General features: G+C 56.1%; 2 protein-coding genes and 1 long non-coding RNA gene across 8 annotated transcripts; 2 read left to right on the forward strand and 1 right to left on the reverse strand.

The window, feature by feature from the left end:
* The first annotated feature begins 507 nt into the window (after positions 1-507).
* DAP3 (death associated protein 3) lies at positions 508-11,915 on the forward strand. The gene is made up of 13 exons (XM_069878816.1): positions 508-532; positions 1,292-1,338; positions 3,842-3,964; positions 5,337-5,438; positions 6,350-6,458; positions 6,883-6,975; positions 7,824-7,954; positions 8,642-8,722; positions 9,110-9,268; positions 9,762-9,821; positions 10,365-10,454; positions 10,611-10,728; positions 11,809-11,915. Exons 2-13 carry the CDS (start codon positions 1,297-1,299, stop codon positions 11,892-11,894), a joined length of 1,194 nt encoding a protein of 397 aa, XP_069734917.1. The 5' UTR covers positions 508-532; positions 1,292-1,296; the 3' UTR covers positions 11,895-11,915.
* On the reverse strand, positions 3,959-5,443 carry LOC138732340 (uncharacterized). Of its 2 annotated transcripts, none has more exons than XR_011339269.1 (3): positions 5,232-5,443; positions 4,785-4,963; positions 3,959-4,690 (listed from the first exon to the last, which is right to left on the reverse strand). It is a non-coding gene; the product is annotated as an uncharacterized lncRNA (long non-coding RNA). The 2 variants fall into 2 exon arrangements; XR_011339268.1 differs by having other exon boundaries at positions 3,959-4,711.
* A 110-nt stretch (positions 11,916-12,025) lies between the features above and the next one.
* Positions 12,026-20,256, forward strand: MSTO1 (misato mitochondrial distribution and morphology regulator 1). Of its 5 annotated transcripts, none has more exons than XM_069878751.1 (14): positions 12,026-12,135; positions 12,769-12,883; positions 13,524-13,593; positions 13,657-13,717; positions 14,455-14,503; positions 15,382-15,520; positions 15,623-15,740; positions 15,832-15,966; positions 16,375-16,527; positions 17,482-17,613; positions 17,697-17,881; positions 18,712-18,813; positions 18,895-19,010; positions 19,922-20,256. In XM_069878751.1, the coding sequence occupies exons 1-14, from the start codon at positions 12,061-12,063 to the stop codon at positions 20,173-20,175; spliced, it is 1,704 nt and encodes a 567-aa protein (XP_069734852.1). In that variant the 5' UTR covers positions 12,026-12,060; the 3' UTR covers positions 20,176-20,256. The 5 variants fall into 5 exon arrangements, with proteins under 5 accessions (XP_069734852.1, XP_069734854.1, XP_069734853.1 ...); XM_069878753.1 differs by having other exon boundaries at positions 19,937-20,256; XM_069878752.1 differs by having other exon boundaries at positions 18,715-18,813.
* Positions 20,257-21,505: the final 1,249 nt, after the last annotated feature.

A 21,505-nucleotide genomic window follows, 5' to 3' on the forward strand; every position in this document is an offset into this window, starting at 1 on the left:
TTTAGACCACGCCCCCCAGTCGTCAGACCACGCCCCTTGGGTGCTAGGCCACGCCCCTATGTTGTAGACCACGCCCGCCGTGCTCAGCCACGCCCCATCCCCCATACTCACGCTCATACGCCCGCGAGTTGTATGGTCACGCCCCCATGTGCCAGACCACGCCCCTAAGACTCCATGGTCACGCCCCCAAATAACAGGCCACGCCCCCTCCACGCGGCCGGGTCCTCCTGTGGGAATGCCGGTAAGCCACGCCCCCTCTCCCGGAAGACCACGCCCCCGGGAACCATTCCAGCACTGAGCCCCGCCAGGCCACGCCCCCTCCTCGTGGCCACGCCCCCTCCTCGTGACCACGCCCCCTCCAGGGCAAGCCTATTTCCGTGTGACCACGCCCCTTTCTTCAGGCCACGCCCCCACATTGAGGAGCCACGCCCCCTCCTGGCCGCGCTGGGGCAGCGCCGGGCGGGCCCTGCCTGGCTTGTCCCTGTCCGGCACCCGTAGCGGCCGCGCGTCATTCGCCGTCTCCGCGGCTGCGGTGAGTGCGGGCCTGGGGGGGCGCCCGGTGTTGGGGGGGGTAACGTGGCCTTGGGGGGAGCAGACGCCTCAGAGGAGCCCCCGGTGCTGGTTGCTTCCTCGTCAGGCACCGCTGGCAGTGTCCCAACAGCCCCCGGCTCAGCTCGGAGTTGTTTCTGTGTTCCAATGCTGTGGGTTTGGCCTCAGGTTCCTGCAGGCAGCAGCAGAAGAGCAACGAAGCTGGGGAGGGGGCTGGAGAAGAAGAGGAGCGGCTGAGAGAGCTGGGGGGGTTTAGCCTGGAGAAGAGGAGGCTGAGGGGAGACCTCATTGCTCTCTGCAACTCCCTGAGAGGAGGTTGTGGAGAGGAGGGAGCTGGGCTCTTCTCCCAAGGGCCAGGGGACAGGACGAGAGGGAATGGCCTCAAGCTCCACCAGGGGAGGGTCAGGATGGACATCAGGAAAAAATATTTCCTGGAAAGGGTGACTGGGCAGTGTCCGAGGCTGCCCAGGGAGGGGGTTGAGTCCCCTTCCCTGGAGGGGTTTAAGGGCCGGGTGGACGAGGTGCTGAGGGACATGGGTTAGTGATTGATGGGAATGGTTGGACTCGATGATCCGATGGGTCTCTTCCAACCTGGTGATTCTATGATTCTATGATTCTATGATTAGAGGAAAGTTCGTAAAGAATCTTTTCAAATTTAACATCCTTCACTGTGCAGTTGTTTTGTCATTCTATGCAATTAGACTTTATTAAAAACCTAAAAAGTCCCCTTCTGTCTCTGCAGAAAAAATGCTCAGAAGCCTGAGAGGACTCGTGTGCCATCCTCGAAAGGTAAGTGGTGGAAGAGCGTGGTGCTGCTTCCAGTATTTCAACTGTCCTGAGCCCCAGACTGACAATTTACAGCAGTGAAAAGTGAGATTAATCATCTCAAAACGTGGTGTCTGTTATGAGGTGGCTGGGTCAAACCGTGATACAGGCAAAGGAAAGAGAGACAGCTTGTGTGTGTCCCTCCTCCTAAATTTTCCTCTCTTAGATGGAGAGAGGATGTGCCAGCAAGCCTGAATTTTTGACTTAAATAAGACGCTCATTAGCAGACTGAAGTTTTTTACCAGGTTGCCCAGAGCAGGGGTGGCTGCCCCATTCCTGGAGGGGTTCAAGGCCAGGTTGGATGGGGCTTGGAGCCCCTGATCTGTGGGACATCCCATGGCTGGGGTGGGACTGGGTGGGCTTCGAGGTCCCTTCCAACCCAAACCATTCTATAACCTGAAATTACTTCCTACTGGCACGGAATTCCAGTTGTTTTCTTTGCTGTTGCCTTTAAACCTTTTCTTCTGGCACGTGGTGATACCGTTAGAGGTTGGTGGTGAAAATCCTTGTTGCCAGAGATGGGATTCTGGTTGTACAGAGTTTTACTTAACGATGGCAGCCTTGATAAAATAATCAGCCTTTTCTGGAGCCGAAGATGCGCGGAATCGTGTAGGAACAGCTCCACCTTATGGCACATGACTTTGTGATTAATCTCCGTGCACCACGTGATGGTTCGCTGCCATTTCAGGGATTCGCATCAGGCTGCTCCCTCCTTTGGCAGATGGAAACGCGCTCTAAAATCCGCTCTACGCCGCGGGGATAAACAGCGTGAAAAGATGATGCGAGAACCTCACGAATGCGTTAGGATTTACACCACGGAGCTGTAAATGGCAGGAGGGTTAGAACGGGATGATCGTTGAGGTCTCTTCCAACCCAAACCGTTCTATGAATTCCTTCCCTAAAGGGAGAGTGAGCGCTGAAATGCGGATTCAGGAGGGATGTGGGGTAATTTGACATCAGGCTTCCCTCTGAGCCCTTCTGGATTTCACATAGAATCATTGAATAGTTTGAGTTGGAAGGGATCTTAAAGATCATCTAGTTCCAACCCCCCAGTGATGGGCAGGGACACCTCCCACTTCATCAGGGGCTGTTCCTGTCCCAAAACTTCAATTTATTGCCACTCTCATCAGCACAAACCAACAAATAGCAGAGGATTCTGCATCCCTGGAGGGGTTCAAGGCCAGGTTGGATGGGGCTTGGAGCCCCTGATCCCGTGGGAGGTGTCCCTGCCCACAGCAGGGGTAGAACTGAGTGATCTTTAAGGTCTCTTCCCATCCAAACCATTCCACGATTCTATGAAAATAGGAAGCTGCTTGCTCTGTTTGCTGTTGGATCCTGCAGCTCCTCTGTGAGGAAGGTGAAGGGCGGCTCTCGGTTCTGCTCATGGGGGTTTTAGTCATGGGCAAGTGCTCATGGTTTCTATCACCATAACATAATAAAACACTTTTCCTTCTACTACGAGCGGCTGAGAGAGCTGGGGGGGTTTAGCCTGGAGAAGAGGAGGCTGAGGGGAGACCTCATTGCTCTCTGCAACTCCCTGAGAGGAGGTTGTGGAGAGGAGGGAGCTGGGCTCTTCTCCCAAGGGACAGGGGACAGGACGAGAGGGAATGGCCTCAAGCTCCACCAGGGGAGGGTCAGGATGGACATCAGGATGAAATTTTTCACTGAAAGGGTCATTGGTCCCTGGCAGAGGCTGCCCAGGGAGGGGGTTGAGTCCCCTTCCCTGGAGGGGTTTAAGGTGGACGAGGTGCTGAGGGACATGGGTTAGTGATTGATGGGAATGGTTGGACTCGATGATCCGGTGGGTCTCTTCCAACCTGGTTATTCTATGATTCTATGATTCCTTGCTTTACAGGCGTGTTTCAGTGGTCTGTCTGTGAAAAAAAGAATCAGCTGAGCTGACTGTTTTGTTTTCTCAGCCACGTCTGTGTTTTAATGAAAGGGTCTGTATGCAGGGACGCAGTTAGGAAACTCAGGGTAATTATAAATATCAAATAGTGGGCAGCGCTGCACTAATCCCTCAATAATTGAGGTGATTATGGATTACCAGACAGCTTGAATTTGCAAGTTAGTAGCTGCTGTTCATCAGTGCAGGCCGAAACTCCGTGGGACCTTCCCAGCAATAAGACCTCGGGGCTGTACGTGTGCTCCGAAGCAGCCTTGAAGGGGGCAACTCCTGCAGAGCTCGGTTCTCTGGAGGACTTGGGGTGGTCAGTGACTTAACTGGGTGGAAACAGCTTAGTGCAGACATCTAAGTGGGAGATGTGATGCTAAAGCATGTGGGTTTACGTTCTAATGATGATTTTTTATGCTAAAGGCAGAAAATTCTGTTCCGTATCGCGTCCTGCCTTGACCTGATCATAACGTGCTTGCAATAAGTGCACAAAACAAACTGCTTCCTGAGTTTTTTACCAGTGACCTTTGACTGCTGAGAAGTTTCTTGTCTCTTTGCTTTTTCTTTCCGTAGTTGGACCATGGCTACGCCCTCCACACGGCAGCCAAGGATTGTTTAAGTTCCCTTGCCAGCCAGGATGTCCAAGCACTCGCAGAAGGACCAAGAGCGGTTTTCTACACCAGCGAAAACGACCCGGTGAGTCACTGTCGCGGTCGTTATCGTTAGATAGTGAGTAGGCAGGTTCCATCAGGCTGCCCGTGGACCTGCTGGAGCCAGCAGTGCTTGTGGAGATGGTGTTTCCGAGGAAAAGGGGCACCCAGGCTGAATAACAGGCATCCAGACCGTGATCCCAACCCATCGGAATGTTTAAACAGGGCAGGCCTGGTCTCTGCCTGAAAGCTCCTGGGAATGAGTATTGATTCCTTCTCTGTAGTGGCACGGATGAGGCGGATTGGGTCTCGTAGAAGCTCAGATGTGGCTTAGCTTGTCATCAGACACCATTAATTTCAACTTCAGGGTTATTTTTCCCTGACTAACCTCCCTAAATTTGCTGTCAAGGGGGATAAAAAAACACACCCCAGATGACCTCAGCGCAGCGCAGCCCTCCAGCAGCAATAATTCCAGCCTCAGAGCCTTTGAGGTGCTTTTCTCTGCCTCTGTAATTGGAGTCTTTCAAGCCTGATTCCTCTGGGGTCTCTATGGAAACAGCAGCATGCAGATGATCTCGCTCACGTGACGCCAGCGTCTCTATAGATCGCACAGAAGAGTCCAGATGGCAGGGATTGTCCCCGCTGTCCTGTGCTTGCTGCTTACGTTGCCAGGCAACTGGCTTTGGCATTCTGACTTTATGTGCCTGATGTTTGGCGACAACCGCCGTTGCGTATTAATTTCTCAGCTCCGTGTCCCTCGGAGTCGCCGCGTCTGCAAACCCGAGAGCTCTGCCTGCACCCCATCAAGTGCCATTAAAAATTAATTGAGAAGACCAGACGAAAACTGAATTTTTAATACGACTTACCTTTCCATCAGCAAAACTCCAAGTGGCTAAACACGAGGATAAAGATCCTGACCCACTTTACAGACGCAGGAGCTGAAGAGTGAAGGAATGTGGCCAAGGTTATGCAGCGAGTCAGCGGTGAAACTGAGAATAAAAGTGGTCTCTGGAGCTCTGCTGCTCTGTCTGAGGCCATAGATAACCTGCCAAGCAGAAACCTGTGTCCAACACATGCAGGGAATCCAGCCTGGAGTCTGAAATACATCCTGCTCGGACACAGATTGACGTCTCTCTCTCTCAAATACCTTTAGTGTTTGATGGGAACGGTTGGACTCGATGATCTGGTGGGTCTTTTCCAACCTGGTGATTCTATGAGTCTATGATTCTATCTGCCAGGAATGTCCCGATACTGCACGTCCCGCTTTACCTTAACGCACAAGTTCTTCTGACTCTAAGTCAGCAGATACTCACCCTGACCGAGCCTTCCTTCCCTTTCCATTCTCTCTAGGCCTTCTGTAGCCAGCAAAGAGGTATTGGATATTCCCAAGTATTACAGTTTGCATCTTTTCTTTCCAGGCCAACCACACGGAACACCACGAGGGTCGCCACTACAGCATCCCGCTGGAGGAGGTGAAGGCTGTTTTTCCACACGGACTGCCCCCCCGCTTCCAGCAGCAGGTACTTCGTCCTATCATAGAATCATAGAATCACCAGGTTGGAAAAGACCCACTGGATCATGGATTCCAACCATTCCCATCAATCACTGACCCATGTCCCTCAGCACCTCGTCCACCCGGCCCTTAAACCCCTCCAGGGAAGGGGACTTGTTTCAGTAGCAGGCTGGTCAGCCTGGCCTCGATCTCTGAGAAGGTTCTAGAGTCCTCACCATGAGAAGGGTATGGATCTGTTGGAGGGAGTCCAGACGTGGGCTGTGGAGATGATCCGAGGGCTGGAGCGCCTCCCATCTAAGGACAGGCTGAGGATGAAGAAAGTTGGGGTTGTTCAGCCTGGAGAGGAGAAGGCTCTAGGGAGACCTTAAAGCAGCTTCCAGTACTGAAAGGGTCTCCAGGAAAGCCGGAGAGGGACTATTTACAAGAGCATGGAGTGATAGGACATGGGCGAATGGCTTTAAATTGGAAGGGGGAAGGTTTAGATTGGACATTAAGAACAAATTCTTCACGGTGAGGGTGATGAAGCCCTGGCCCAGGTTGCCCAGAGCAGTGGTGGCTGCCCCATCCCTGGAGGGGTTCAAGGCCAGGTTGGATGGGGCTTGGAGCCTCTGATTCCGTGGGAGATGTCTCTGCCCATGGAAGAGGGTGGAACTGGATGGGCTTTGAGGTCCCTTCCAACCCCAACCATTCCATGATTCTATAAGGTGATGGAATAGCAGATCCTGGAAACCATTTCCAGGCACACAAAGGACAAGAAAGCCATTGTGTGCCTATGCCAACGTGATGGGCTTGGCTGACAAGGGGAGAGCAGTGGAGATTCTGACCCTGCAGAGCACCCATCGGAGACAGCGCCAGGCCAGGAGCAGCTGTAATGGGCCAGCACTTTGCTGCGCGTTCATATTCTTTTCCTTTTCTCAGATTAAGACCTTCAACGAAGCCTGCGTGATGGTGCGAAAACCAGCTCTAGAACTCTTCGCTTACTTGAAAAACTCCAACTTCGCCCACCCAGCTGTCAGATACGTGATCTGTATCTTTTATTACCTGATGATGCAAGTCGAACACCAGCAGCTGAGTTCAGGCGGGTGACGGTTACGTTTTGATCCCACGCTCACCACTGCGGTTTGGTCTTCAGACCTGCCACGTGCTGAGCTCGTTGGAGAAGTTCATGAAGCTTCGATGCTTTTATTCTAAGCCATTTACAGATCCACAAACGGGGCCATCGGCACAATTGTGGGAATGGGAATCATCAGCTCTGATCTAGTGGGGTGGGGGTCATGGAGAGAAGGAACTCTTTAGGCTGGGCTTGTTTAAGGATGGAACGCCATCCTTGCTCTTACGACCTTTGAACTTCCTCTTGTGAAAGAATTATAGTCAAGTATAAATGGAAGTGAGGGGTTTTTTGAGATTTTTCCTTTTTATTCTGAGACTTTCCTTGACAGTCGGTGTTGGAGATGGTGAGAAAGGAACCGGGAAAACCATGACTTTGTGTCACGTGGTTCACTACTGCTCGAGGCAAGGCTGGTTGGTGCTACACATCCCAGACGGTAAGAACATCAAAGCTGTTAGTGCATCAAACACACACGATGATCTGGAAGGTGTCCCTGCCGGTGGCAAGGAGGTTGGAACTGGATGACCTCTAAGGTCCCTTCCAACCTGAAGCATTCCAGGATTTTATGGTACTTCAAGAGAAGGGTGTGGGATATGGCACAGCAGGTTATCTACGGATTGATAAGGAGCTTGATATGAGCCAGCAAGGTGTGCTCGCAGCCCTAAGGCCAACTGTAACCTGGGCTGCATCAAAATCAGCGTGGCCAGCAGGGCAAGAGGGGGGATTCTGCCCCTCTGTTCCTCTCTTGTGAGACCTCATCTGGAGTCTTGTGTCCAGTGCTGGAATCCTCAATGTAAGAAGGAGATGGAGCTGTTGGAACAGGTCCAGAGGAGGCTACAAGGATGATTTGAGGGCTGGAGAACCTCCCGTAGGAGGACAGGCTGAGAGAGCTGGGGTTGTTCAGCCTGGAGAAGAGAAGGCTCCGAAGAGATCTTATAGGGACCTTCCAGTACCTGAAGGAGCTACAAGAAAGCTGGGGAGGGACTGTTCACAAAGGCTTGTGGTGATAGGTCAAGGGGAAATGGGTATAAACTGGAGAGGGGAAGATTTAGACTGGATGTGAGGAGGAGTTTCTTCACTCTGAGAGTGGGGAGGCCCTGGCCCAGGTTGCCCAGGGAAGTTGTGGCTGCTCCATCCCTGGAGGGCTTCAAGGCCAGGTTGGATGGGACTTGGAACCCAATCCATGGGGGTTGGAACTGAATGTTCTTTAAGGTCCCTTCCAAACCAAACTCATGCAGTTCTTTTGAGTGAAATAAAAAAAGCAATGGTTTTATTTTCTTACAGCTCATCTCTGGGTGAAAAACTGCAAGGAGCTTTTGCAGTCTTCCTACAACAAAGATCGGCTCGATCAGCCTTTGCAAGCATCTTTTTGGCTTAAGAACTTCAAAACCTCAAACGAGCGCTTCCTAAAAGAGGTTTGTAGAGCCTGTCAGGTTGTTTTGGTTGGTGGCTAAGAACTCCTCATGGGATCCTCATGGGATTCTTCTCAGGCCTGTGTGCACCTGAGCTTCGTCTCTTAACGGGATGCAGTTTTGCACCCCTCACTCCAAGAAAGACCTTGAGGAGCTGAAGCGCAGACAGAGAAGGGAACAGAGCTGGGGAAGGTAGCTGAGGGACCTGGAGTTGTTCAACCTGGAGAAGAGGAGGCTGAGACCTTATCACTGTCTAGTGATAGTGAGATGGGTGTTGGTCTCTTCTCCCAAGTGACAGGTGATGGGACGAGAGGAAATGTCCTCAAGTTGCACCAGGGCAGGTTCAGATTGGCCATCAGGAAAAATTTCTTCAGCAAAAGGGTTCTCGGGCACTGGAACGGCTGCCCAGGGGGGTGGTTGAGTCCCCGTCCCTGGAGGGATTTACAAGATGGGTGGATGAGGTGCTCAGAGATGGTTCAGTAGTGGACAGGGATGGTTGGACTCGATGATCTGAAAGATCTTTTCCAACCAAGCGATTCTATGTTTGAACACCTTGACAAGAATTCTAGATTTGCTTGTTTTGGAGAAGCGCAAAGAGCTGGCAAAGAACCAGGAATCTTGGCTTCCAGGCTTGCCAAGCCGCCTACACGCTGCTCAATCCCCACTCTAATCGTAATTCTCTTGCCACAGATAAAAACACAAAGAAAATACGTGTGGGGCAAACGAGACAGCACGGAGGAGGGGAAACCGCTGGGTGAGGTGGTGGAGCAGGTAAGGAATCGGAGCCACTTCTGGCTTTGTCTCTACCTTTTGTTCCATGTTCGTGTCATTGTGTTTGTGGGACAAATTGCTTGTAAAGAACTTAAGAGAAACAAGTTCTGGCAAACAAAGCATTTCCTCATCAACAAGGTGGCTACGAAAGCCACTGTGGATGATGGGATGGATCTGGAAGTTGTGAGAGGACTTGAGGGGGAAGCAAAAATCAGAATATGAAAGCTCGTGCGGCTTTGATGCTTGGTTCCTTGGACCAGATCCTCTGAAAGAACAAATTGTCCTTTATCTTCCTTCCCTCTTAGAACGGGCGGTTCCCAGAGTTGCCCACATCCCATGTTAACAGGAAACCCAAGCTGAGTTCTGTGCCTTTTCCTACTTTTCAAGGGTTTGGCTCGTGTGAGAAACGCCAGCGATGTTGTTGGGGTTGTGCTGAAAGAGATAAAGCAGCAATGTCAGCTTGGCTCCTTCCGACTTCTCGTGGCGGTGGACGGCGTCAATGCGCTCTGGGGAAGGACCACGCTGAAGAAGGAAGACAAAAGTCCTGTAAGGAGGGACCCGCTCTGATTATATCTGTGTTGGGGGAGCCGGGGAGGGCGTGTTGGTCATTGTTGAGTTCCACAGTAACCCCAGAGCGATGACTATGTGGCCAGCACCAACCTCACTCCAACCTCCTCTCCAGGAGCTGCAGAGCATGATGAGGTCTCCCCTCAGCCTCCTTTTCTCCACGCCAAACAGCCCCAGGGCCCTCAGCAGCTCCCACAATCCCTGTTCTCCAGCCCCTTCCCCATTTCCAGACGTGCTCCAGCCCCTCGAGGTCTTTCTTGGAGTGAAGGGTCCAAAAGTGAACCCAGGATTCAAGGTGCAGCCTCACCGGCGCTGAATTTAGGGGCAGGATCACAGTACAAAGTAAAAGCAAAGAGAAAAAACGTGCCTAAGAGATGGAAATGACCCCCTCCCGTCTACTTTAAAGCAGGGGAGGGGGATTTATGTCTTGGATAAAAAACTACTGGCAAAAATAAGATGCGGTCTCCTTCAGGTTTCTCCAGAGGAGCTGACGCTCGTGTACAATCTGAGGAAGATGATGAGGAACGACTGGGTGAGTTGGGGCCGTAGGCCGGGTCCGTTATTCCCAGCAATTAAAACCGCGGGCTGGGAAGTTTAAAGCTGCAAATATAACATCACAGGCGCAGGGTTCCTGCATCACCCGAAGAAATCAGGTCAGAACAGACCTGCTTCCCCTGCCAACCCTGAGGGTTTAATAACCATTAATGAATTCTTTGAACTAAGGAGGGTTTTCATTTCAATTCCTAAATCTAAGAAGGCAACTCCTGCTCTGTTTTCAATGCCCTGGATGCCAACATCTCTGACAAGGAGTTTTCAGGTTTAAAAGGCTGTGGGAAAGTGCTAAATAGATGGGTTGTTTGCACAGAAAGCTGTTTGGAGGCGAGCGCTGCATCTCAACGCAGCCTGGGGAGCACGAGCTGCGTGTCCCCCGCACCGGGCGTTAGTCGGGACCCTTGGACCGGTGTCAGCGTGGGGAATTCTGGAATTGTAGCAACTTGTAGGATCACGGAGGAGGATTCCTCCCTCGTGGAGCTGTTACAGATTGATTCTAAAGGGTTTCCGCTCCGCTTTCCAGAGCGGAGGCGCTGTCGTGACGACCCTCAGCCAGACCGGCTCGCTCTTCAAACCCCGTTGTGCGTATTTGCCGCAGGAGCTGCTGGGGAAGGTGAGGCTGGACCCTTCCCCTGGCTCCTCACCGGGACACAAACAGGCTTCCCGGGCTGGGAGCCGCGTGTCCTGCTCACGGAGCGGGATCAACATCCCCGCGGTTTCATCCTCCGAGCCCCGGGGGCTGCTCCGCGCTCACTCTCTGCTTCCCCAGGAGGGCTTCGATGCGCTGGATCCCTTCGTCCCCATCCTGGTCCCCAACTACAGCGCGGCCGAGTTCGAGAGCTGCTACCGCTACTACCGGCACTGCCGCTGGCTGCAGCACCCGAGAGGTGCAGGACGAGGGGATTCGGGGTGCTGGAGAGGGAATTCGGGGTGCTGGAGAGGGAATGTGGGGACTGGGAGGGTTATGGGAGGGAAAGTGGGGGGCAGGAGGGGGGATGCGGGGACCCAGGGGGGTTATGGGGGGCGAAATCAGGGTGCTGGAGGAGGGATGGGGGGACTGGGGGGGTTACAGGGGGGAGAATTGGGGTGCTGGAGAGGAAACGTGGGGTCTGGGGGGGCTACAGGGGGGAAATTGGGGTGCGGGAGGGGGGAAATTGGGGTGCGGGAGGGGGGATGCGGGGACCAGGGGGTTATGGGGGGGGCGAAATCGGGGTGCGGGAGGGGGGATGTGGGAACTGGGGGGTTACCGGGGGGGAAATTGGGGTGTGGGAGGGGGGATGTGGGGGCTGGGGGGGTTACAGGGGGGAGAATTGGGGTGCTGGAGAGGGAATGTGGGGACTGGGAGTGTTAAAGGGGGGAATCGGGGTGCGGGAGGGGGGATAGAGGGTTACGGGGGAGGGGGGAATTGGGGTGTGGGATGGGGGATGCAGGGACAAAGAGGTTATGGGGGGAAATCGGGGTGCGGGGCTGGGGGGATTTGGGGACTGGGGGGTGAAATCGAGGTGTGGGAGGGGGGATGTAGGGACTGGGGGGGATTACAGGGGCAAATCGGGGTGCAGGACTGGGGATGGGGGAAGGGGGGGTTACTGGGGGGGGAAATTGGGGTGCTGGAGAGGGAGTGTGGGGACCAGGGAGGATTACAGGGGGAAATTGGGGTGCAGGAGGGGGCATGCGGGGACCAGGGGCTTATGGGGGGGGGAAATCGGGGTGCAGGACTGGGGCTGCGGGAACAGGGGGGTTATGGGGGGGAAATTGGGGTGCTGGAGAGGGAACGTGGGGTCTGGGGGGGGTTACGGATGGGGAAATTGGGGTGTGGGAGGGGGGATGCGGGGACCAGGGGGCTTACGGGGGGTGGAAATCGGGGTGCGGGGGGATTTGCGGGGATGGAAGCGGGGGGGCGTTGAGGTGCGGGGCTCCCGGTGGGGGAGGAGGAGGAGGGGGGTGTCTGACGGGCCCCTCTCCCCCAGCGCACACGGCCGAGGGGCAGGAGGAGCTGCGCTTCCTCAGCGGCTCCAACCCGTGGCAGCTCGAGCGCCTGGCGGGGCCGCTGTAGCGGAATAAAGAGCGAAATGAAGGCCCGGGGGCCGGTGTCGGTGTTTGCCTGGGAGGGGGGAGCGGGGCGGGCGCCGCTGTGACGCCATTTCCGGCGCCATGTGCGCCACTTCCGGTGCCGCCGTGACGCCACTTCCGGCGCCGTGTTCTCCGCTTCCGGCGCGGCGATGCCGGGGGAGGCGGTGACGCTGCAGCTCGGACACTACGCGGGCTGCGTGGGGGCCCAGTGGTGGGGGCTGCAGGTGGGAACCGGCACCGGGGGGAACCGGGGGAGGGCACCGGGACGCGGGACTGCAGAGAGAGGGGGGCGGGGGAACCGGAAACAGGGACCCGGGGTGGGGGGTGGACCGGGAGCACTGGGATCGAGGACCAGAGAAAGGGACCGGGGGCACGGGGAAGAGGAGAGAGGGATCGGGGGAACCGGAGAGAGGGGTGGGGAAGGGACCGGGAGCACCGGGACCCGGGAACCGAGAGAGGGATCGGGGACACCGGGGACCGGAGAGAGGGATGGGGAGGGACCGGGAAGGAGCACCGGGACCCTGGGAGCAGAGAGAGGGACCGAGGGCGCCGGGACGTGGGAGCGGACAGAGGAGTAGGGAGGATCAGAGGGCACCGGGACCGAGAGAGGGATGGGGAGGGACCGGGGGCACCGGGACCGGGGACCGGAGAGAGGGATGGAGGGCCCGGGGGACACGGGGGAACCGGATAGAGGGCCGGGAGGGTTCTTCGGGATGGCGGGGGGGCCGTGACTGGGAACGGGACGGGGTGGGACGGGGGAACGGGGCTACCGGAGAGAGGGAGGGGGTGGCCGGGGGACCGGGACCGGCCCGGGGGGCCCCGGTGTGTCCGTGCGGTGGCTCTGACCGTGTCCCCAGGCCGGCCCGGGCGGCGGCCCCGCCGAGCTCCGTTCGTCCACGCTGCTCCGCTCCGAACGGGCTCCGGGCGGCCGGGAGCGGCTCACACCCCGCCTGGTGGCGCTGGAGCTGAAAGGTACCGGCCCTGGGGGGCCAAACCCCTCCGCTTCCCAACCCCCGGCCCTGCTCCCGGGGCCCCGCTCCGGGATCCTCCTCACCCGCCTGGTCCCGGGACCTCGCTCTGCGCTGGGACCCCGGTCTCGTTCCTGGTCCCTGCTCCCTTCCGGGGACCCCCGAGCCCGTTCTGGTCCCGCTCTGCCTCCCTGAGCCCCACTCCGGGACCCCCTCGCCGGTCCCGGTCCCCGCTCTGCTCCTGGACCCCATTCCCGGTCCCCGCTCTGCTCCAGGACCCCCGTCCCGGTCCCCACTCTCCTCCGGGACCCCAGTCCTGGGACCCCCTCGCCGGTCCTGGTCCTGCTCTTCGCTCCCCGAGCCCCAGTCCACGTCCCTGCTCTGCTCCGGGACCCCAGTCCCGGTCCCACTCCATCCTCCCGGTCCCGGTTCCCGCTCCCTTCCAGGGGCCCTCGAGCCCGTTCTGGTCCCGCTCTGCCCCCCAAGCCCCGGTCCCCACTCTGCTCCGGGACCTTCCTCACCCGTCCCAGTCCCCATCCCGGGACCCCGCTCTGGGACACCCTCACCGGTCCTGGTCCCGCTCCCTCCCGGGACCCCCCTTGCCTGTCCCAGTCCCGGTTCTCCCGGTCTCTCTGTCTCTGCAGGCGGCTCGGTGGGGCCGGTAGCGGCTGCGGGGCCGGTGGCAGCGGGGACGGGGACGGCAGCGACGTCGTGGTGAGTGCGGAGCGGGGCCGGTGGCAGCGGGGACGGCGGGACCTGCCCCCGTTTCTCTTGCAGGGACGGAGCCGTCGCCGCTTACCTGGAGAGAGACCCCGCGCCGAGGGACGGTGACCGGGCGGTGAGGGCAGCGGGGGGGCCCGGGGACGAGGAGGGGGGTCCCGGGGCTGGGGGGGGTTCAAAGCGAGGACCCGTGACTGCAGAGGGGGGGTCCTGCGACCAGAGCAAGTGGAGCATGGGGGGGGATCTGGGACCAGGATAGGGGTCTCGGAGCTGGGGTGGGCACAGCAGGTCCCAAGATCCGGGGTCCCAGGATTGGGGTCCCAAGATCGGGGTCCCAGGATCAGCCAGGATCGGGGTCCCAGGATCGGGGTCCCAGGATCGGGGTCCCAGGCCTGGGGTGGGCACAGCGGGGTCCCAGGATCGGGGTCCCAGGATCAGGGTCCCAAGATTGGGATCCCAGGCCTAGGGTGGGCACAGCAGGGTCCCAGGATCAGGGTCCCAAGATCGGGGTCCCAAGATCAGGGTCCCAGGATCGGGGTCCCAAGATTGGGGTCCCAGGATCAGGGTCCCAAGATCGGGGTCCCAGGATCAGGGTCCCAGGGTCGGGGTCCCAGGTCAGGTGGAGCAGGACCAAGAGCGGGGTCCCGGGGCGGGCAGAGCCGGGGGGCAGGGTCCGGGCCCAGGGTGGGTAGAACAGCCCCCCAGGTCGTGTGTCGTGTTGTCCGTGTGTCCGTGTGGTGTCCCAGCTCCCTCGCAGTTGCGCCCTGGGCTCTGCTCAGCTTTGCTCCCTCCGCCCCGGTGCTCGCTGCCGCTCCCTGCCTGGCAGCGCGTCCCGTAACGGAGCTTTTTCTGCAGGAAGAAAGCGCTGCTGAAGGACGAGGGAGCCCCCACACTCCGGTTCCAGGTGGGTGCAGGCGTTCTCACCAGTTTGTGCTTCCCAGGGCTCTGGTTTTCCCTGCTGGGACCAGAGCTGCAGTGGGGCCGGACAACTCAGTGGGGAACGAGCAGGAGGGAGAAGGAAAAGAAGGAAAAAGAAGGCAACGTGTGCTCGCAGCCCTGAAACCAACTGTGTCCTGGGCTGCGTCCAGAGCAGTGGGAGCAGCAGGGAGGGAGGGGATTCTGCCCCTCTGCTCTACTTTGTGAAACCCACCTGGAGCCCTGTGTCCAGCTCTGGAGTCCTCAGCATAAGAAGGACCTGGAGCTGTTGGAGCGAGCCCAGAGGAGGCCACGGAGATGATCCGAGGGCTGGAGAACCTCCTGTACGAGGCCAGGCTGGGAGAGTTGGGGTTGTCCAGTCTGGAGAAGAGAAGGCTCCAGAGAGACCTTAGAGCAGCTTCTAGTGCTGAAAGGGGCTCCAGGAAAGCTGGGGAGGGGCTCTTGATCAGGGAGCTCAGGGATCGGATGAGGGGAATGGTTTTGAGCTGTAAGAGGGGAGATTGAGATGAGATCTTGGGGAGAAATGTTCTGCTGGGAGGGTGAGGAGGCCCTGGCCCAGGTTGCCCAGAGCAGAGGTGGCTGCCCCATCCCTGGAGGGGTTCAAGGCCAGGTTGGATGGGGCTTGGAGCCCCTGATCCAGCAGGAGGTGTCCCTACTCACCACACGGGTTGGAACTGGATGGGCTTTGGGGTCCCTTCCAACCCAAGCCGTTCCATGGAACTGGGCGAAGATTGATTTCCTGCTCAGAGAGCAGCAACAGGTTAAGAAACTGGACGAGGTGAAAAGCTGGGTTTGTTTCTCTCACTCGGCTGCTCAGCCCTTTGCTCTCCTCATCTCTCATTCCAGGCGCGGCTCCTGCCCCTTCGCCACTCGCTCCTTCCCAGGACGCCTCCTCGGGCGGCACCGAGCGGCTCTGGTCCGATTACCTCAACGTTCATTTGCATCCCAAGAGCGTCTACGTCATCCGCCAGTACATGCACGATGGGTATGGCCGCGGGGCGACTCCGAATCCGTGTTCCACAGCAGAGTCTTTAAGGAAAAATTAAGAGGGGACAGAAAAAAAGCTGCATTTCCCTTTTTTTCTCAGGGAGTGTGGTTGTCTGGAAGCCTTCGGACAAGGTCAGAGTCTGCTGCAGGACCCCGGCTGCCTGGAGGAGCTGGAAGATCGGCTGCACTTTTATGTGGAAGAATGTGATTATCTGCAGGTTGGCGGCTTGGGATGAACTCCCTTTTCTTTCAAGACGTTTTCTTTTTGGGATGAAGCAGAATCCTGGCTGCTGCTTTGGTTTTACACAGGGGTTTCAGGTCCTCTGCGACCTACACAACGGATTCTCCGGAGTTGGTGCCAAGGTGACTGAACTGCTCTACGATGAGTACTCGGGAAAAGGGATCCTGACGTGGGGGCTGACTCCGGGCACGAGTAACCTGGGTGTAAGTAAACAGCAGGGAACGAGGCGACGCTCCCATGCTCAGGCTGGATTCAACTGTCCCATAGAATCATAGAATCGTTTGGGTTGGAAGGGAGCTCAAAGCCCATCCAGTCCCACCCCAGCCATGAGCAGGGACACCTCCCATGGATCAGGGGCTCCAAGCCCCATCCAACCTGGCCTTGAACCCCTCCAGGGATGGAGCAGCCACATCTTCCCTGGGCAACCTGTTCCAGAGCCCTCATGGTGAAGAAATTCTTCCTTATATCAAGCCTAAATCTGCCCCTCTCTACTTTATCCCCATTCCCCCTTGTCCCAGCACAAGCCCTTACGAACAGTCCCTCTCCAGCTTTCTTGCGTGTCTCGTTTCCATCTTTAAATTCTGATGGTTGTTTTTTTTTCCCCCACCCAGGATTCTCCCAAGAACTTGTACAGAGTGATGAACGTGGCCCTGGGCATCGTCCACCTCTCGCGGCACAGCTCGCTGCTTTGCCCCCTGTCGCTCAGCGGGAGCCTGGGGCTCCGGCCGCAGCCTCCGGTGACGTTTCCGTACCTGAACTACGATGTACGTCCTGCAAATAATTTATCCAAACCCTGGAATAACTTATCCAGATCCTAATGTAATTTATCCAAAGCCAGGAATAACTTAACCAGATCCTAGAATAACTCATCCAAATCCTGGAATAATTTATCCAGACCCTGATGTAATTTATCCAAACCTTAGAATAACTTATCTAGATCCTACAATAACTTATCCAAATCCTTAAATAATTTATCCAAACCCTAGAATAACTCACCGAAACCCTGGAATAATTTATCCAGACCCTAGAATAACTTATCCAAACCCTCAAATAAATTATCCAAACCCTAGAATAACTTATCCAGATCCTAGAATAACTTATCCAAATCCTTAAATAATTTATCCAAACCCTGGAATAATTTATCCAGACCCTAGAATAACTCATCCAAACCCTGGAAAAATTTATCCAGACCGTAGAATAACTTATCCAAACCCTCAAATAACTTATCCAGACCCTGGTGTAACTTATCCAGACCCTGGTGTAACTTATCCAGATCCTAGAATAACTTATCCAAACCCTGGAATAACTTATCCAGATCCTAGAATAACTTATCCAAACTCTCAAATGACTTATCCAGACCCTGGAATAACTTATCCAGACCCTGATGTAATTTATCCAGACCCTGATGTAATTTATCCAAACCCTGGAATAATTTATCCAAACCCTGGAATAATTTATCCAAACCCTGGAATAACTTATCCAGACCCTGGTGTAACTTATCCTAACCCTGGAATAATTTATCCAAACCCTAGAATAACTCATCCAGACCCTGGAATAATTTATCCAGATCCTAGAATAACTTATCCAAACTCTCAAATGACTTATCCAAACCCTGGAATAACTGAAACGCAGCCTCCATACGAGCACATAAACTGCTTAAATACACAAAAAAAATCATTTAAGGATGGGATTGAGCTCCTCAGTCTCTCCCCCCGCAGGCGTCCCTGAATTTCCACAGCAGCGCGGTGCTGGCCGCGGCGCTCGACACCCTCACCGTGCCGTACCGGCTCTCTTCCTCCCAAGGCTCCATGATGCACCTCGCTGAAACTCTCAACTTCTCCGGGAGAAAGGTACGAGCAGCTCCCCCCATCCCCACGTTCCAGGACGCAAGAAGCTGCTCCACGTGGTGACCTGTCCCCGCTCCAACCCGCAGGTTGTGGCTGCCTGGGCTTCTCTTCCCTTCCCGGCCCGGCCCGGCTGCTCGCTTGCCGATGCTTTGTGCTCCCACGGGCAGGACGTGCCCTGGAAGCTGCTGGTTGCGTGGAGAGAGCGAAGGCTTCGCTCCTGTTTCGCTCAGTCCGTCGTGCTACGAGGAATCGGCAACGAAAGTCACGTTAGGTAACGGGCGTTCGAACCGCGCTCTTCCCTTCCCAACTCCAGCACCACGTCTCACAAAAGCCACTCCCGATCCTGTTGGCAATCTGGCCGCTCCTGTGCTCCGAAGGAGGCTGGAAACTGCCTGGAGGAGAAGGACCTGGGGGGCTTGGTTGAACAGGAGCCAGCAGGGGCCCAGGGGGCCAAGAAGGCCAAGGGCATCTTGGCTTGGATCAGACCCGGCGTGGCCAGCAGGGCCAGGGAGGTTCTTCTCCCTCTGGCCTCGGCCCTGGGGAGACCGCTCCTCGAATCCTGGGGTCAGTTGTGGGCCCCTCCCCACAAGAAGGATGTTGAGGCTCTGGAGCGAGTGCAGAGAAGAGCAACGAAGCTGGGGAGGGGGCTGGAGAAGAAGAGGAGCGGCTGAGAGAGCTGGGGGGGTTTAGCCTGGAGAAGAGGAGGCTGAGGGGAGACCTCATTGCTCTCTGCAACTCCCTGAGAGGAGGTTGTGGAGAGGAGGGAGCTGGGCTCTTCTCCCAAGGGACAGGACGAGAGGGAATGGCCTCAAGCTCCACCAGGGGAGGGTCAGGATGGACAGCAGGAAAAAATACTTCATGGAAAGGGTGATTGGGCAGTGTCCGAGGCTGCCCAGGGAGGGGGTTGAGTCCCCTTCCCTGGAGGGGTTTAAGGGCCGGGTGGACGAGGTGCTGAGGGACATGGGTTAGTGATTGATGGGAATGGTTGGACTCGATGATCCGGTGGGTCCTTTCCAACCTGGTGATTCTACGATTCTATGAAAGCAGCTAAAACGCAATGGAAGGTGCTGATGTTTTCAGCCTGGATGGTCTTCTTTGCAGCAGCTCCGCGAGGACGCAGCCGCCTTCCCCGCTCCACGCCTGCGAGAGCGCCGAGCAGACCCTGCAGCGATACCTCCACACCCTCTTCCCGGGCGCCCTCAGGTTGGGAAGGGGCTGGGTTGGTTTGGAACGGGGAGCTGAAGGCAGAGGGAGGGTTGGCTAACGTTGCCTTCATCCCCGCAGCGCAGCCCACGTGCTCGAGCAGCCGTGTCGCACCCTGCCGCCGTACCCCCAGTTCTTCTCTCCTCTCCTGACCCAACAAGGCTTCCTCCGGGATAAACCTCCGCCTTCCGCAGCAGGTACCGAGTCCTCTTGAACCCAGCTTTGCAGCAGTGGCATCTGACAGGGGTAGAAGGTTCAACCAGGCCGAGTGCTGCATCCTCCACTTGGGTCACAACAACCCCCCGCAGCTCCAGGCTTGGGGAAGAGCAGCTGGAAAGCTGCTGGTGGAAAAAGAACCTGGTGGTGCTGGTCAGCAGTGGATGAACAGGAGGCAGCGGTGGCCCAGGTGGCCAAGAAGGCCACCAGCATCCTGGCTTGGATCAGAAACGGTGTGGCCAGCAGGAGCAGGGAAGGGATTGTGCCTCTGTGCTCAGCACTAGTGAGGCTGCTCAAATTCTGGGTTCAGTTTTGGGTCCCTCACTCCAAGAAAGGCCTTGAGGGGCTGGAGAGCGTCCGGAGAAGGGAATGGAGCTGGAGAACAGGGGTTCTAGGAGCAGCTGAGGGCCCTGGGGCTGTTTGGTCTGGAGAAGAGGAGGCTGAGGAGAGACCTCATCGCTCTCTGCAGCTCCTGGAGAGGAGGTTGGAGCCAGGTGGGTGCTGGGCTCTTCTCCCAAGGAACAAGCACTAGAGTAAGAGGAAATGGCCTCAAGTTGTGCCACGAGAGGTTTAGATTGAATTTCTTCACTGAAAAGGTTCTTGGGCCCTAGCAGAGGCTTCCCAGGCCAGTGGTGGAGTCTCCATCCCTGGAGGGGTTTAAAAGCCAGGTGAATGAGGTGCTCAGGGAGAGCTGGATTCAATGATCTCAAAGGTCTTTTCCAACAAAATGATTCAATGAAGAGATTCTGGAAAAAAAACCAAACCCAAAACTCTTGTAGGTGTTTTTAAGGCAAAACTGATGAGCGTGAAGCGACTCTGATGCTGCACAGAGTTAAGTAAAGCAAAATAGGGCACGGCACCAGGTTTTGATGGGTGTGTTGAACCAAAAAAGGTGTTTTCTCTGCAGCTGTGGAGAGCATCCCTGTCCTGGCGGCCCTGCAGGCCTCCCCGGTGCTGCACACGCTCCTCACCAGCTTGTACATGGATGTAAAGAAGCTGAACGCGCGGCGATTCGCCAGCTTCTTCTCTGCCGGAGTCGAGCAGGATGAGTTCCAGGAGGCCTTGGAGGAGCTGAGAACTTTGTCGCAGTGCTACGAGACTGAGCTGGAAGGGAGCGAATCTGAAGATGAAGAGGATTCAGACTAACTCGTCTTTATCACGAGAGAGAGGAGAGCAAGAAGAGCCTTAAGATCACTTCTGAAATAAAGGGATGGGTTTTAACACTGGCCCCACTGGTCTTTGTTCTTCATTTCTGCACAGTTTGAGGGTGGCTGAAGTTGTCCAGGTACTCACGGGTGCTTTGGGAAGGAACAAAGCTGCGTTTCTGGGCTGGTTTTGTACATTTGGGGTTTTTTTTTTGACTTTGTATGTGGAGAATTAGAATGAGATCACACAATAAATAGAGAATTGAGAGCGGAACTTTCCCACGTACACTCAACACAAGGAAAACTCACTAAAAGGCTTGTGTATGTTCACATGAAAACAGACATCGTATGCTACAACAGGGTCCTCCTGAGCTGTCAGCCTCCCCTCTGGGCTCCAGAAGATCATGGAGCAGATCCTAGAAGCTCTGCTTAAGGGGAGGGAGGTGATATGGAACAGCCAGCAAAGCTCCATCCACGGCAAGTACAGCCCGACCAGCCTAGTGGCTTTCTGGGAGGGGGAAAGCAACAGATGTCACGGATCTGGACTTTGACACTGTCCCCACACCATCCTTCTCTCTAAATTGGAGATGGATTTCATGGGGGTGCTCTTCAATGGATAAGGAGCTGGGTGGATGGTTGCATCCAGAGATAAATGGTCAACAGCTCCATGTCCAGATGGAGATGAGGGGTGTCCCTCAGGGCTCTCTACTTAGACCAGGGCTGTTTAATATCTTCATCAATAACACAGCGAGATCAAGGGCACCCTCAGCAAGTTCACAGATGCCACCACGCGGCTGTCACGACAGACGTCATCCAGAAGGACCTGGACAGGCTGAAGAAGTGGGGCTGTGTGACCCTCACGAGGTTCAACACAGCAAAGTGCAAGGTCCTGCATCTGGTTTGGGGCAATCTTATGGTTTCAATACAGGACGGGGGACAACGTGATTGAGAGCAGCTCAGAGAAGAAGAACTTGGGGTGGGGATGGTAGATACAAAGCTTGACATGAGCGGGCAAGGTGCTTGCAACCCAGAAACCAACCGTGTCTTGGGCTGCATCAAAAGAAGAGGGGCCAGCAGGGCATGGGAGGGGATTCTCTCTCTCTCCTCCTCTCGTGTGGAGCCCTGTGTTCAGTTCTGGAATCCCCAACATAAAGACTGTGTTGGAAAGGGCCCAGAGGAGGCCATGGAGATGATCCAAGGGCTGGAGCACCTCTGCTATGAGGCCAGGCTGAGAGAATTGGGGTCGCTCAGCCTGGAGAAGGCTCCTGGGAGACCGTAGAGCTGCTTCCAGTGCTGAAAGGGGCTCCAGGAAAGCTGGGGAGGGGCTCTTG

This window comes from Phaenicophaeus curvirostris, chromosome 29 (genome assembly GCF_032191515.1).
Source record: "Phaenicophaeus curvirostris isolate KB17595 chromosome 29, BPBGC_Pcur_1.0, whole genome shotgun sequence".
Classification (NCBI taxonomy): Eukaryota; Metazoa; Chordata; class Aves; order Cuculiformes; family Cuculidae; genus Phaenicophaeus; species Phaenicophaeus curvirostris.

Coding starts and splice junctions, on each gene's coding strand:
- DAP3 (XM_069878816.1), top strand. CDS start 1,297: ATGCTCAGAAGCCTGAGAGGACTCGTGTGCCATCCTCGAAAG. Junction 5,439..6,349: donor CCCCCCGCTTCCAGCAGCAG/GTACTTCGTCCT, acceptor TCCTTTTCTCAG/ATTAAGACCTTCAACGAAGC. Junction 10,729..11,808: donor CTGGCTGCAGCACCCGAGAG/GTGCAGGACGAG, acceptor CCTCTCCCCCAG/CGCACACGGCCGAGGGGCAG.
- MSTO1 (XM_069878751.1), top strand. CDS start 12,061: ATGCCGGGGGAGGCGGTGACGCTGCAGCTCGGACACTACGCGGGCTGC. Junction 16,528..17,481: donor TTCCGTACCTGAACTACGAT/GTACGTCCTGCA, acceptor CTCCCCCCGCAG/GCGTCCCTGAATTTCCACAG. Junction 17,614..17,696: donor TCAACTTCTCCGGGAGAAAG/GTACGAGCAGCT, acceptor TCCAACCCGCAG/GTTGTGGCTGCCTGGGCTTC.